Source organism: Abrus precatorius, unplaced genomic scaffold, assembly GCF_003935025.1.
Source record: "Abrus precatorius isolate BTA unplaced genomic scaffold, Abrus_2018 Scaffold5, whole genome shotgun sequence".
Lineage (NCBI taxonomy): Eukaryota > Viridiplantae > Streptophyta > Magnoliopsida > Fabales > Fabaceae > Abrus > Abrus precatorius.
In genome coordinates this window covers 4,770,461-4,787,367 of record NW_020874395.1, presented here as the reverse complement: position 1 = coordinate 4,787,367, position 16,907 = coordinate 4,770,461, and the positions used below count along the sequence as shown (strand labels likewise).

The 16,907-nt window shown below is 32.3% G+C and overlaps 1 protein-coding gene across 1 annotated transcript; it reads right to left on the bottom strand.

Moving 5' to 3' along the window:
• Positions 1-11,657: 11,657 nt before the first annotated feature.
• Positions 11,658-14,334, bottom strand: LOC113867248 (elongation factor 1-alpha-like). The gene is made up of 3 exons (XM_027502429.1): positions 14,247-14,334; positions 12,938-13,410; positions 11,658-12,846 (listed from the first exon to the last, which is right to left on the bottom strand). The coding sequence occupies exons 2-3, from the start codon at positions 13,397-13,399 to the stop codon at positions 11,965-11,967; spliced, it is 1,344 nt and encodes a 447-aa protein (XP_027358230.1). The 5' UTR covers positions 13,400-13,410; positions 14,247-14,334; the 3' UTR covers positions 11,658-11,964.
• Between the last annotated feature and the right edge of the window lie 2,573 nt (positions 14,335-16,907).

Below are 16,907 nucleotides of genomic sequence, written 5' to 3'. Positions count from 1 at the left end.
TTAATCTAAGTAGTCAGCATTTCTTAATGTTTTTTGGGTTATGGGTTACTAGAAGTTTGACTTTAATCTGTTATGAATGGGTTTACTTTCATTTCTACACATATTAATGATAGACATTTGGTGTTACCAACTTACCATTCCGTGTGAAAAAAGTCTATTTGTTTTTTTGACAGATCAACAGAGCAGGGAAAGTGGGCACTGAAGAACAGGAGTCTATCTTCTGGAAAGGGTAAGGTTGACTTGAACAAGGCTTTTGTTGCTTTTTTCATTAGATAGTATATTAACATTGTCTCTGAGTTTAAACCACCAGATTCTTGATTCTTGTGTTTGTGATCATATGATTATACTAGAGCTTGATACAACCTTTTCACGGCTATAGATAGTAAGGAGTTGTTGGTTTTTGTGTTGTTATTATTATTATTTTTTAACTTTATGAGAATTTTTAAATAAAACAACAATTTCTTTAAATATAATCTCTTCACAAACATGTGCACTTCATAATGTGTCAAAATCTAAATCTGTGAAACTCATTGTGTCATATATTTTTGTTCACCAATATTTCAAGCAAAATTATGTTCACTGTTTGAACTATATGGTAGAAGTTAAATTAAGTATTATACCAAAACCACTTGCTAAATGTTATCTAATTTACCCTTTTAATTGGCTAGGGACTGAAAATTTTGTAGTGACCAATGGTGCTTAATATTTTGAATTAAATGATTGAAATTATATTATTGCACTAAAATCAATTACAAAGCATTCTTTATTTATTTTATCCTTTTATTTGCTTAATTAAAAAAAACTCATGTTAGTGAATTAACAATCAATTAAGATATATGTGTAAAATGACTTTTAAGTTTAAATTGTATGAATTATTTTACATAAATAAATTTCTCAAGATTAAAGTTTACTTTTCTTAATCTTAGATTGAGTCCACATTTAAATTTTAATATAAGACATGAAATATCTACATTAAATGGCAGTAGCATCTCTACAAATATCAAATTATTAAGATAGTGCATGCTTTGTGTGGATGAAAATGATGGAAGATATGTCTCTAATAAAAAATAATTGCAACTCTCAAACTAAACCTTAACAAAGTAATTTTATGGGTTTAAGAGTTTGTAGGAAAGAGAAGGAAATGATTTGAGACACAAAAAAGGAGAATATATAAAGAGATGAATAATTAATAAAATAAAATAAAACTTCTTAATTTGAGTAAGTTTACAGTATAAAAAAAGTTTCTCACATTTATCAACTTTCAAAAGCGTTATCATAACATAAATATTATTTTTTTCTCATTTCTCTCTTAAAATTAACTTTCAAATAAAGTCTCATAGATTCATGAGAAAGGATGTTCTTTTATTTTATTTTTATGTTTATAAAATATTATTAATATCTAAGTATCACATTATTTGATTAATCAGAATAATATTATTATAAACAAAAAAGTTCCTTCTTCAAATCTTTAACGAATCCCAGGTAATTAAATTAGAATAGCCCCCTCTCAACGCTTCAATTAATTAATGAGTTCAATAACCATGGAAAAGGATAATTCCACAATTTTATTCAATTAATAGTTGCATTACTCTAATTAAACAAGTCGATAGCCAAATTTAGTTAATCCTTTTAAGATGTTAACTTGCAAGCATGTAAAGCATTGTCTGAAAAGTTAAGGTACTATTATAAAACTTTTGCTCGAGTGTAGCTAGAATTAATGCTACCCAGAAAACTATATCACTTAAGAAAAACTTGGACTAAATTTTTAAATTTTTTGTAATTAAATTCTCAAATCAAGTAATAACATTTTTCAATATTAAAATAGCTTTCATTAAGAATATATGCAGCTATATTTAATGAGAAAAGGCTTTTTTTATACAAGAATGCAAATATTAAATCTTGAAAACTTGAATTCTCTGCAGTCAAAATTAATCTCACCATCTAAAATAAAGGGTTAAATTTTAAAAATAAAATAGAAGATTGACATTTATCTTTTTTTTTCTCTCTGAACCCAAATTTAGACTATACAACCGGATTTTAACATTAATTACTTTCCTAACTTTAAATAAAAAAGAACTCGTATAGCTATATATTTTAACACTAATTATTTATGGAAAAAAGTTAATAACCAAGATTTATTTGTTCCATTACATATGTATGTGAGTATGTGTATGTGTCCGCATGTATAGTTTTGATTTAATAATTTGATAATAATGATATGTAAAACTTTATTAATGGTTCGTCTAAAATGAGTTGCGATTGCATAAACGTTTATTCAAATAAATTTGTGATAAAAATAATGGGAACGCCTAATAGGGTTAGCATTTGACGTCACAAAGAGGGATCTTGGGAAAGATGACAAGGAAATTGGGTTTTATGGTCAAAGCTAATCCCATCACTGAGAAGATTTCATAACACCCATCTCCATTCACTGCTGATATTTGTTTGCTATTCATTGCTTTTAGGATAGAGCCTAAATGAATTAAAAGTGCAGTTTTTTTAATAAAAAAAAGTGTATTTTTAACTTTTTAATACATTCTCGTCATAATATTTAATAAAAATGTACTATATTAATATTCTTTTTAACCATTTCCCTCAACAATAAACAAGAAAATGGAGATTTTTTAATATTATCTTGATTTTCTTTTTAAATTAAGGTGTAAATGTAAATTGGATATAAATTACAATTGTTTTTTCTCTTTTCAACATTTGAATTCTTTTTTTTTTTTTTTGAAAATTTCAATACATACACTAATGTAAATCTAAAAACTCTTACACCTAATCTGAGCCTTTCATTTAACTTAAATCTAACGGCCAGTGAAGTAATAAATTATAACTCGTTAGATTTAAGTTAAATGAAAGGTTCAAATTGAGTGTAAGAATTTTTAAACTTACATCAGTGTAAGAAAATCCTACTCCTATATATATATATATATATATATCATTTCATGTTAATAGTTGAAGCATGCTCTTATTTTATTACCTATAAGATATCACACGTATGAATTTTAATAGGTTTTTAACACAAATAAAATAATTTAAAAATTATATATGTCATTCTTTTAATAAGTTTATATATGTATCCTGATTTTATTAAAATAGAAATTGACTTTAATCGATTTTTTTTAACTTTTGAATTTAACCTTAAATAGAAAAGACTTTAATGAAATGTGATGAATTGTTACGTTGGAATGGGACTAAAAAAAAATCTAATATGAAACATGATGACTTAGGCAGATCATAAATTGCTAGCTCAGAGTCATACATTATTGGCTAAAAGCTCCTATGAATTGATGCTAAGAAGGGTCAATCATGTACTACTTGTGGCTATGTCCCGACATGAAACACTAGCTAGGTCTCGACATGAAGTGGTGGTTGAGGTACATGGATGTTGGTTGGTGTATACGATACAACTAGGACCCAGTTTGGTGAATGGCTTTGCCTGAGGCTGTAGGTTAGGATTTGCATTAGGTTGTCCATCTGCAGCATCACCACATGCCACATCTAGGTATTGGTGTTTGCTAGCATGTATACCAACACGTAAATAACACCTAAAAGAGCATCTATCTAGGACGTTAGCAGGGTGTGCAATGTCTAGTGCTTATGGCATAAGATGTTACACCATCAGGCAAGTCCCTAAACTCTGCATTCTGTGGGGTTCCATCCAACAACAAAAATCTGCTAGTCACTAACAAGTAATACTGGAAATACTCGATAGAAGGACAATCATCATCAGCTAGTGGATATTGAACTCATCGCTCCTTTTGTGTCTCACATGCAGCATGTCATGTCACATGATACTTAGGCCATCATATATCTAGACCACCCCTTCCATCCTTCACGTGCAACTTATCAATATTTATCGAGATAATTAGGTTGCATTATACTCCACCAAATTGTTGAATCATTTAATCAACAAGGTGCCACTCAATCATAGCAAACTTTATAAGAGTAGTTACAGATGTCGAGACATCGACCTTATCAAAAACGAAAAGAGATGTAAAGTTCCTTACCTTATTGTTATTGTAGGGCGTCCACCTAAACTAAAACAATTATTAAGAAATATTATACTAATAAATAAAATAATTCAATACAAGAGTTAGTAGCATACGTGTAAGGCCCCCCTGATCTGAGTAACGAAAGAAACCGAGTAGAATAACAAAAGAATCATTTTATTTACTTTTTTGTAAGGGAATTTCAACAATACAAGAAGAAATCTATGGAATCTCCATAGCCAACAGAGGGAAAGAAAAGAAAAGAAACTATATCTTACGAGATCCTCTAAGAAGGAAGAACAACAAGACTCAACAACGCTTACTGACTTAGATCTTTTCTATTTATACCCTTCACTAAAGATCTCTCAACCTCACATTCTATAATCGTTTCCTCTTGTTTCTTCGCTCCAATCCTGCAGTTGCGTTAGAAGCCATGTGACTAGAATGTTCCACCACTTGTTCTGAGTCTTCCACGTGTCCAGCTGATAGCTCACGTGTTCCTTCTTGCTGACTCAGCTCTCTTTCATCTGGACTCATAACAATACCCTCCCCATAAACATCAACCTTGTCCTCAAGGTTTAGATTAGGAAAAGCTTGTTGCATCTCAGCGGAATCTTCCTAAGTAGCTTCAATATTAGGAAGACCTTCCCATTGAACCAAAACCTGTCGTCTAAACTGATGACCTTACCAAATTGATCTCTGCTGCAGAATCTTAACAGGGCGCACTAAAGGAGCATTCTCAGTAGTGAACCATGGAAGAGGCATATAAGGTACCATATTGTCCCCTTTAAAAGGTTTCAACACTAATACATGAAAAACAAGGTGAATTTTTTACGACTCCGACAATTTCAATCTATAAGCAACAGCACCAACCATGCTAATTACTTCAAAGGGGCCAAAATATCTCAACCCAAGCTTCTAATTCTTTCTTAAAGCTACCGACAATTGACGATATGGCTGTAACCTTACTAATACCAAATCACCCACCTTGAAATCTACATCTCTTCGCTTCTTATCAGCTTGTAATTTCATGGCCACTTGAGCTTTCTCCAAATTCTTCTTTAGTTGAACCAATACTGCATTCCTAGCCAATAACATTTCTTGTACAGGAATAGGATCTTGATTATCAGGCACGTATCGATGAATGGAAAGTGGATCTCTTCCATATACAACCTTGAATGGGGTCGTGCCAATACTGCTATGAAAAGCAGTATTATACTAGAACTCAGCCCAATTGAGAAACCTGAACCAAGACTTGGGATTCTCGAAGGTAAAACATCTGAGATATTGCTCTAAGCACTTATACAATGCCTTCGTCTGACCATCGGATTGTGGATGGTATGCTGAGGATAATGCTAGCTTGGTACCTTGAAGTTTAAACAATTGCTGCCAAAATTGACTGATAAAAATCTTATCTCTATCTGAAACTATTGACTTAGGAATGCCATCTAATTTCACGACATGAGACATAAAAGCTTCAGCCACCTGTTTACTGTTATAATCATATTTCAGAGCAGCAAAATGACCATATTTAGACAACCTATCCACCACTACCATGATGACTATATACCCAAAGGAACTAGGTAAACCAGTGATAAAATCAAGAGCTACATCCTCCCAAATCTGTTGTGGAATAGGTAAAGGTTGTAATAACCCTACAGGAGAACAAGTTAGACACTTAGCCTGCTGACAGATAATACAATGCTGTACAAACTGCACGACATCCTTTTTCATTCCTGGCCAAAAGAACGCCTGTCGAATTCTTGCCAGAGTCCTAGTAATGCTAGCATGTCCACCTATTGGGGAATTATGATATTCATCCAAAACAGTAGTCACCAACTGATGGCCTTTAGGCAAGACCAGCCTGTGTTTCCAATATAGCAGACCATCCTTGACCATATAATTCGAATTAGGATTACTATTAGACAAACACAATTGCATCTCCATACTCAACTTAGGATCAGACTTGAGAATATCCTTTAACTGCTGCAAGAAACCAGATATCGGCTCAGACCATGCCAGAAAGAAAGACCTGGATAACCCATCAGCCGCACTATTTTCCTTCCCTGACTTATATTCAATTTTGAAATCATATCCCAGAAATTTGTGCAACCAATCCTGCTGTTCTGGTGTCTGGATTGTTTGCTCAAATAAATGCTTCAGGCTTTTCTGATCTGTTCTGATGATAAAATGATGTCCCAGCAACTAGTGTCTAAATTTGGCCAGAGCTTCATTAATTGCATACATTTCTCTGGCGTAAGCTGACTATTTCTGCATCCTAGGGTTTAATTTCTTCAAAAAAAATGCAATTGGATGCTGATTCTGACTTAAAATAGCTCCCACACCAACTCCAGAGGCATCAATCTCCAAAACAAAGTGAGAGAAAAAATCTAGAAGTGCTAAGACAGGGGCCTTGGTTACTGCCTTTTTTAACTCCTCAAAACAAGCTTGAGTTGCTTCTGTCCAACAAAAACTATCTTTCTTAAGCAGATCAGTCAAAGCAGAAGCTAACGCTGCATACCCCCGAATAAATTTCCTATAATAACCTGTTAACCCAAGGAATCCTCTCAGCTGCTTCACATTCGTAGGACTAGGCCATTCCAGGATTGCTGTGACCTTAGATAAATCCATAGAAACACCCTTACCCGAAACTTGGTGCCCAAGATACTCAACTTGTTCCAAACCAAAAAAAACACTTGCTCAGTCTTGCAAACAACTGGTTGTCTTGCAAAATCTGCAATACCACCTCCAGATGTTGTAAATGATCTTGCCAACAAAGGTTGTACACTAGTATATCATCAAAAAAAATAAGAACAAATTTCCTTAAGTACGACTGGAAAATCTTGTTCATAAGGCATTGGAATGTCGCAGGGGCATTAGTCAAGCCAAAGGGCATGACCAACCATTCGTATTGCCCTTGGTGAGTGCAAAAATCAGTCTTCATTCTATCTTCAGGTCTGAGCAGGATTTCGTGATATCCAGATTGCAAGTCCAATTTAGAGAAGAACCTGGCCCCAAACAATTCATCAAGAAGTTCATCTACTGTAGGTATAGGAAAACTATCCTTGATAATAATAGCATTTAAAGCCCTGTAATCAGTGCAAAACCGCCAACCTCCATCCTTTTTTCTGACCAAAATAATTGGGGACAAGAAAGGACTTGTGTTAGGTTGTATGATACCCTCCTCTAGCATTTCATGCACCATCTTCTCTATTTGATTCTTCTGGCTATGTGGATATCTATACGGCCTAACCTTTACTGGACCCGCTCCCTCCACCAAGCTAATTGCATGATCTTGATCCCTCCTTAGAGGTAGACCCACTGGTACTTCAAAGACTCTCCTGTAACTATGCAGGAGCAACGCCAACTCTGGTTCTAAGTTGTCAGGCAGACCCTGCAACTGATCCTTAGGAGAATTAGGAACTTCCAATTGCAGCATATACACCTTCAATAGCATCAATATGTTGCAACCTTCTAAATTGATGAAACTGAGCATGACTAGCTATCCCTGTATGTTGGCCTACCAGAGTTACAAATTGACCGTCCACTAGAAATTTCAAAGTCAACGAACTGTAGTCAGCCACATGAGGACCTAATGTAGCTTGCCAAGACGCCCCCAACACTAAATCAGCTCCAGTTATAGGCAGAAGGTAAGCAGATAAATGTAGCATGCGACCCTGTACTTTCACCTGGAGATCTCGCACACATCCTTCTGCTGTCAATGTGCCACCATTTCCAACCAAAACCTGAAACTTAGTAGCAGGTTCTATAGGAAATTTTAAACAATGAGCTATTCTTGGCTGAATAAAATTGTCACTACTACCACATCTAATAAAATCTATACTTGCAACCCACCAATTAATCCTTGAAATCTAATAGTTCCCACCGTGTTAGCTCCTTTTAACGCATTAAAAGACAAATGATGCTCCACCCGCAACTCATATGTCACTTCCTCATTTCCCAACACTGGTTCTTCATGTTCCTCATTACCCTCAAATTGCAACAATAAATACTGTTTATTCGGGCATCTATGAGAAGGGCTGAATTTAGCATCACAAGTAAAACATAATCCTTTTTCCCTCCTAATCTGCATCTCTGCCACAGACATTCTCTTCACATTACTATTGTTAACAGATTGTGCCAAGGGTTTTATATTGGGAGTAGGTAACAAAGGTGGTAAATTCGACTTATTATTCTGGCTTGTGTTTAAAATAAAGCTTGTGTTGGGGTTGGCACTCGAATAAGATGGCTTCGTGTTTGATTTGTAAGAATTATTTCCACTGAAACTATACTGTTTCCTTCCATAATTGTCTTCATATAACCTCGCTAATGCAACAGCCCGAATTAAAGAACTAGGACAGTGAGCAAGAACATCTCTTTTCACATCAGGTTTCAGACCACTTACAAAACAGTCAAGCAAAGCATCATGTGAAATCCCACATACACAATTAACTAAGGAGGTGAATTCAGCATAGTATTCACTTACCGAATTTAACTGTTGTAACTTGAATAATGCCACTCTAGCACACTCAAATGGTGAAGGTCCATACTCCGTTTCCAATGCTTCCGTGAACTCCTTCCAAGAGCGAAAGGGCTGTGATCTTAACATCATCTGAAACCATGGGACCACCCCCTTTTCCAGGTGCATCGCCACAATTGTCAACCTCTGCGTCTTCGGTGTTTTGTAAAATTCAAAGAATTGCTCTGCTTTAAAAATCCAATTCAATACTTCCGTACCGTCAAATCTTGGAAAGTCCAATTTCACACTTCGAGATTGAAATGGCGGTGTAGGAGATCTTTCCTCGTTGAAACTTGATTCGCCATTTGATCTTCCCGATTGCATCTCCAATAACATAGCTTCAACCCTTTCGTACCGAATCCGATTTTGTTCATCGCGAATCTGTGCCTCACGCTCACGTTGCTCCACCAAGTCTGCTAGCTTCTGAATTTCGCTTTGCCATTCACTGTGCGACTCCTTAGATCGAGTATTATCCGCAATCGCCATTAGGGCTCTCAACGAAAGCACCAATGTAAGGCCCCCTTGATCTGAGTATCGAAAGAAACCGAGTAGAATAACAAAAGAATCATTTATTTACTTTTTTATAAAGGAAGCTCAACAATACAAGAAGAAATCTATGGAATCTCCATAGCCAACAGAGGGAAGGAAAAGAAAAGAAACTATCTCTTACAAGATCCTCTAAGAAGGAAGAACAACAAGACTCAACAACGCTTACTGACTTAGATCTTTTCTATTTATACACTTCACTAAAGATCTCTCAACCTCACATTCTGTAACCGTTTCCTCTTACTTCTTTGCTCCAATCCTACAGTTGCGTTAGAAGCCATGTGACCAGAATGTTCCACCACTTGTTCTGAGTCTTCCACGTGTCCAGCTGATAGCTCATGTGTTTCCTCCTGCTGACTCAGCTCTCTTTCATCTGGACTCATAGCAATACGCTTTATTTTTACTTATCTCAATAATGTCAATTAAATCAATGATCCTCCTGTATTGTAGCAACTTATCAGTGTCTAATCTCGTTGATGACCTAAAACTTTTTCACCTGAAATGAATATAATTAGTTTTCATACCTACAAATTGAATATATATAAATTAAAAAAATTAAAATATTCACAAATATATGTACCTTAATGTTAGTGAAAAAATGAGTGAATGATGGTGTCAAAGAGTCAATTGAGGTATTTTGTACCATACCCGAGACTGTAGAAGAGATAAACAACCTGCAATCTCAATGCTATTGTATTTCACCATACAACAAAGCTCACGATAAAGAGATCCTAGAACAATTGACCCCAATTATAATTTGTAATCCTAATAAAAATCAGTAAGAAAAGGGAGTCACTTCATATAAACCTTAAATCTTAATTTGTCTGGAAACAATGCCCCCACTCACGAGGAGTCCATCCACACACAAGTCTAGTTGAAACACAACATCCTCCAATATGATCATATATTCTCTATATGGAAGATAAAATGTGTGACTCAAGCTTTCAACGCTCTACAAGTACACTAATGAGTGTCTTATCATATTTGAATATTCAGACCATCTATATAACATGCTAAAAATCAGCCTAAGAAATGATTTTATCTTTATATTTAAAGTGATTATCATATTATAGCTATTACTTTTTAAAATTCGAATATCATATACAATTATATATATATATATATATATAACAAGTGTGTTCACCAAAACTAAAAATTATATCAAAAATTTACTTACTATTTTGTTCATATACAATATGAAATTTAAATAAATACATTACCACATAATTAAACTTAAATTAACTACATCAATAAATTTAACAAAAAGTAAGATTTAATTTATTACATCTTTTGTGAATTATAACAAACTACGCAAAGTTGTAAAACTAAAATTTATCAAAAATTTATACTTAAAATGATATATTAAAATAAAATTATCTTATATATATTAAAATAAGTAAATAAATTATTACCGTTACGAAACTAAATTAAAACTCTTAAAATATATTTAACATTTACTAAATTTAAATTTATTTAAATTCACTAAGTTGCTATGTAAATGTTTGCTTCTTTAAAATTATAATTATTTAATTTATTGCACCAGATAGTAAAAATCCTAATATATGATACACTGTTGTATTGTATAACTGTTGTATAATTCAACAATGTATTTGCGTAATCGGTGACCTCGTCCCTTAAAGCTAAATGGCACTGTTATATGCAGTATTTTATTCTTTTCTATTATTTTTAAATTAAAATTAGAATTTTATTATAAAATCAATATTAATATTTAACACTAATATTTACAATACTGAAGTAAAATTAAAATTTAAAATTAAAATTAATATTTAAAATATTTAGATTATTCGCATCTAAATTTTGTCTAAAATGAAACTGGCCACTAATAAATGTCTAAGATTTCAAATGTTAATAATTCATATCATTATTTTCTTTATACCAAATGAGAGTTTTTTCGTAATCCAAATAGAAGGTATTCTCGAATGCTTGTTTATTTAAATGGTAAATAATAACTTAGGTTTGCTTGTTTCTATTTTATTTTTTTATTCTTAAAATTCTATTTTAAAAAAATTATTTTTAAGAAGAAAATGAAAATAAAATTTATGTTAATAAACAAATATTATTTTATTCTACTTAATAAAATGTTTTTAAAAATAAAAAACGAACTCTTTTCGAAAATTATATATTAATTTGACGTTTGATTAAATTAATCTCAATGAACTGAACAATAAATCGTGTAGAAGACGTAGTTGATTCCAACTATAAAACAGACACTATATTAAGTTCTACATATTATATTACGTTAATAGTTATGCTCCCCCATGACGTTTAGTTAGTGTTTCGCAATTAATTATGCTACATACACAAAACGTTGGCACACGAGCTCCTGCTTAAGCTCGGTCAGGCATCGACATTCATTTGTAATTTTTCAACACAAATAACGGTAAATACGTTGTATAGGTTTTTTAATTTAGATATAATGTAGTCAATTGTAGATGCGCAATTCACATTCAATATAATTCAAGTAGTTGCTTCGTTAGTGCAACTACAATAGCATAATTGTTTATTAATAAATCATCACTGGTTAATCGGGCACACATAAACACCAAACATTACTTATAACTAAATTCAAAAAGAGATTAAAGAAAAAGTAGACAAAACTTTCTTATAAATTAAATGCAATTAAAACATCCTTCAGCAGCAAAGGAATGGACTAAAACCCTATAGCTGCTTTGTGAAAATAGACTCTTAACATCAAAGCAAAAACAATAAACTCAAAAACAAACTGCAATGAAAATTGACCACCGCCGATCAAGAACCCAGTTTTGAAGTCTATGGCTGCAAGAAATCGGCAGAAACTTGAAAATTAAACTGGAAAAACAAACACCTAAGACTCTCCGAAGACAAACTACTATAAAGGGAAGAGTTTTTCTGGTAACTGCCAGATCACTTCTTCTTCTGTGCGGCCTTGGTGACCTTGGCTCCGGTGGGGTCTTTCTTCTCCACACTCTTGATGACTCCGACAGCGACGGTTTGACGCATGTCCCTCACGGCAAAACGACCAAGGGGAGGATACTCGGAGAAAGTTTCAACCACCATGGGCTTGGTGGGAATCATCTTAACGAAACCTGCATCACCATTCTTCAAAAATTTGGGCTCCTTCTCGAGCTCCTTACCAGAACGCCTGTCAATCTTGGTGACGAGTTCCGCAAACTTGACAGCAATGTGAGAAGTGTGGCAGTCGAGCACTGGTGCGTATCCATTTCCGATCTGGCCAGGGTGGTTCATGATAATGACTTGGGAAGTGAAGTTGGCAGCTTCCTTGGCAGGGTCATCCTTAGAGTTGGAGGCAACGAAACCACGCTTGAGATCCTTGACTGCAACGTTCTTCACGTTGAATCCAACATTGTCACCAGGAAGAGCCTCTTGGAGAGCCTCATGGTGCATCTCCACAGACTTAACTTCAGTTGTCAGTCCAGTGGGGCCAAAAGTCACAACCATACCGGGCTTCAAGATACCAGTCTCAACACGTCCCACTGGCACGGTACCAATACCACCAATCTTGTAGACGTCCTGCAAGGGAAGCCTGAGAGGCTTGTCTGAGGGTCTCTTGGGCTCGTTGATCTGGTCAAGAGCATCAAGGAGGGTGGGGCCCTTGTACCAGTCAAGGTTGGTGGACCTTTCAATCATGTTGTCACCCTCGAAACCAGAGATGGGAACGAAGGGAATTTTGTCTGGGTTGTAACCAACCTTCTTCAAGTAGGATGAGACTTCCTTCACAATTTCATCGTACCTAGCCTTGGAGTACTTGGGGGTAGTGGCATCCATCTGAAACAATGATTGTGGGCAAAGTCAATAAACCTGAACTTAAAAATAACCAGGATCCCATGAAACCAATTTAAACTAAGACAATTTATACCTTGTTGCAACAACAGATCATCTGCTTTACACCAAGAGTGAAAGCAAGCAGCGCATGCTCACGAGTCTGTCCATCCTTGGAAATACCAGCTTCAAAACCACCAGTTGTGGAATCAATGATGAGGACAGCACAGTCAGCTTGCGATGTTCCAGTAATCATGTTCTTGATAAAGTCACGATGTCCAGGTGCATCAATGACTGTGCAGTAATACTTGGTTGTTTCAAATTTCCACAAAGCAATATCGATGGTAATTCCTCTTTCACGCTCAGCCTTGAGCTTGTCAAGCACCCAAGCATATTTGAATGACCTCTTGTTCATCTCAGCAGCTTCTTTCTCGAACCTCTCAATAACACGCTTGTCAATACCTCCAAGCTTGTAGATCAAGTGACCAGTGGTTGTTGACTTCCCAGAGTCGACATGTCCAATGACGACAATGTTAATGTGAACCTTCTCCTTACCCATGACGACTTAAACTGCAATAATTCAAGAGAGAACGGTCAGAACACACAATAACTAATGCATAATTGATCACACAAAACTACCAATATAGAAGCCAACTTGGCACATTTATAACACAAATATATCAAACAGTAGCAAACATCAAAACTAACAGAGATACCTTTCAATATGTAATAAAAGACAAACCCATCACAAAACATGGAATCCTGTCCACAATGTTTCAATCAAGCAAAGGAAACCAAGCATTGAAAATTATATTTCAAAAAATTTAAAAAGAAATTAAATAAGTATATTATCTGGATCCAAAATGTTAGCACATAATGAAAGAAAAAGGTTCCTTATATGACATAGCAAACAAACACCATGAGATAAAAATTTCTAAACAAGAAAACATTAAAAAAATAACTCTTAATCGTATAAATATCAGCAAAAACATATAATCAACACTCATACAATATAAAAGAATAATATTTTCATAATATAAAAGAACATCAACAAAAATCCCAGTCCTGTCACAACAGATCCATAACCAAACCGCCAAAATACCATAAGCTCATAAATTCTCAAACGTAGCCGCAAGATTGTAAGACAGAAAAAACAGATCTGTAAATGCAACAAGAGGATTCAACACCGAAACAAACAAAAACTCAAGAACCTCTTCCGATTAATCGGTTTCAAAGGCCAAAAGAATCCTCACAAATCGTATCACAAACACACAACCAAAAAAGCAATTGAACATTCAAAACAAAACATGCAAATTAAAATAGAAAAATAACAAAGAAAGATCCAAAGAAAATCATGAAAGACAGACATGAATCGAATCAAAGGGACAAGAGTCGAAGCATGTTACCTCAAAGAGAAACGAAGGCTGCTCGTTCGTTCAGAATCCTCAGCCGCAAAGACACAGACTGAGCGATAGAGAGAACAAGTAGAGTGATAATGAGAACTAGGGTTCAGAGATTTTTATATTGGAGGAGATACTTTTTGTTTCCGATAATACCCTTCGCCATCTTTTGAATTTCCTCATATGCACCGCTTTGCTTATTTGAGCGTAACCGTGTTCCACTCTCATCAAATGGTGCGTGGCTATCACGCTTATTGGTTTATTGTGTCTTTCACTCTTTTGCGTGTTTTGCTGCCACGCGCGCTTAATTTGCGTGGATTTCGTGTTTTGTGGGTTTGATATAGTCCAGTTGGCAAGGACGGAATAGGAAAGTTACGCTCCCAGACGACATCGTTTTAGAAAGGTTTCAATGTGTAACGATATCGTTTCATATCACGTTCGAACCCTTGCCAAAATTGTGATTTAAGAAAATCAAATCGAATATAGTTTGTTAAATAAGATTCCATTAATTTAAAGTTTGGATACGGAAAATTAAAGTTCAAATTTTAAACAAACTACAACTTTACTTTTTAAAATAATTGATAGAAATTTTTTAAAACAGAATTAAATTAAAAATGTATTAAATGTTTTTTGATAAATAAGAGGGACAAGTCTTCAAATTATTTCTTTAGGTTTAAAAGCAATAACTTTATGATTTGTAAAAAATATATTTTTAAAAATAATGTAAAATAAAAAATATTTTATGTTAAGTTATAAATATTTTTATTTTATTTTGATAAAAAATTTATAAAAACAATTTTGAAAGAATAAATATGAACAATTCAAAAATTTAAAATTTAATAAAGATATTTTTTCTAAAAAATATTCTCTAACTCGCTGACTATTTTCTCTCTCCTTTACACAAGCGATTATTTTGAAAACAAAGAAACTCTTGTCTGTTTCTTTGGACTTATCAATTTCTAGAAAACGGTTAAAAGGAAAATTCGATCTAAAAAAACTGATAAATTATTTAAGTGTTTATAATTTAAAAACTAAAATAAAAAAATCCTGCTCTCTATTGAATCAAATTTACACATGTGGTAATTAAAATGTGCAGAAAACTAATTTTTATATATAATTTGTGGATATTTATTTTTAAATAAAAGTATTTTTTAAAAATTCTAAAACAAAAGAAATTTTAAGGATTAATTCTGATTTTATCATTTCAAGTAATTTTATACGTTAAACAATAAATTTTAATTTAATATTAATTTTTTATAATTTATTTTTTAATCAAGTGATATTATAAAAAAATATTAAACATTAAAATAAAGGTATTTGATAAAATATCAAATAATTTTAAAAAAATTAATATTGTTTATTTTAAATTATATAAATTGTTGTCAACTTATATTTAATATAATTTTTTATTTAAACAATTAAACTCGTAAAATTTAGTGTTTAAAAATTATCATTTTAAATAGAGTAGATTATTAAAATTTTGCTCTTAAATATATATATATATATATATATATATATGTATGGATATATTTGATAAAATATATATTACATTTATTTGATAAAATATGAAATAACTTTAAAAATTATTAATATTTTTACTTTCAAAATATGTAAAATTTTGGCAACTTGTAGATTTTTAATTGAATGATTAAATTTAATATTTAAAAGAGTTATTATTAAAAATAGTAAAATATGAAAAAATTACTCTTAAAATAAATGGATCCCTTATGCAATATGTTATGATCGATGTTTTTATAAATCATCTTTTGATTAGTTAAATTTAAAATAAATTTTACTAACAACAACTAATTTATAGCAAAAAGTAGGTTAATTATTTGTTTAGAGTATTTGTAAAATAGTAATTTATTCATATTACATGGACATTCATTAAATAATTTTTTATACTACATTAAGTGATTTTTTACAATTTATAATTCTCTTGACAAATTATCTATTGAAAAAATAACAAATTGAGAATAATTTTTGTTTTTGCATATTTTAAATATAATATTGACAAAATTAAAAGTATCTTTTTACATATTAACTATTCAGAAACTGAAAAATGAGTATGCATTCATACCACAAACATTTCATTTCAACACGTTTTTTGTTAAAATGAAGTGACGTAGAAGAACTATTTATTTATATCCACAAGATATTTTTTTAAAATTTAAATATGATTTACGTATTATTAATATGTCTAAATATATAAAAATATAAGAATATGCAATACAAACGAGTTACTCGTACTTTAATCTAATTAGGAAGAACTACTCTAATACTAAATTATAACATTTTTATTTTTATTATTAAATTTGTAAAATAATTTATATCAAAAAAAAGAAATAAAATGAATTTATTTATGCTCTTAATACAAAAATTTAAAATTTTCACTTTCATTACTTAAGTTATAAAATGTACCATTATTCAAAATGATAAAAGATAGATATTTATCAATATGTTTACTTACAAAAAAAATTTACACTAAATCTATAAGAAAATATACATATATTAACTTTTGTTTAGTTACAAGAATTTGATAAGTACATACTATGACTCTAAAAATACATTAAGACTTATTTACATAATTTATATAAGAATCAAAATAGCCTAAGTTCTAATGAGCAGTTTGTTTTCATACCAAAATACTGAGAACGCGATCTTAGT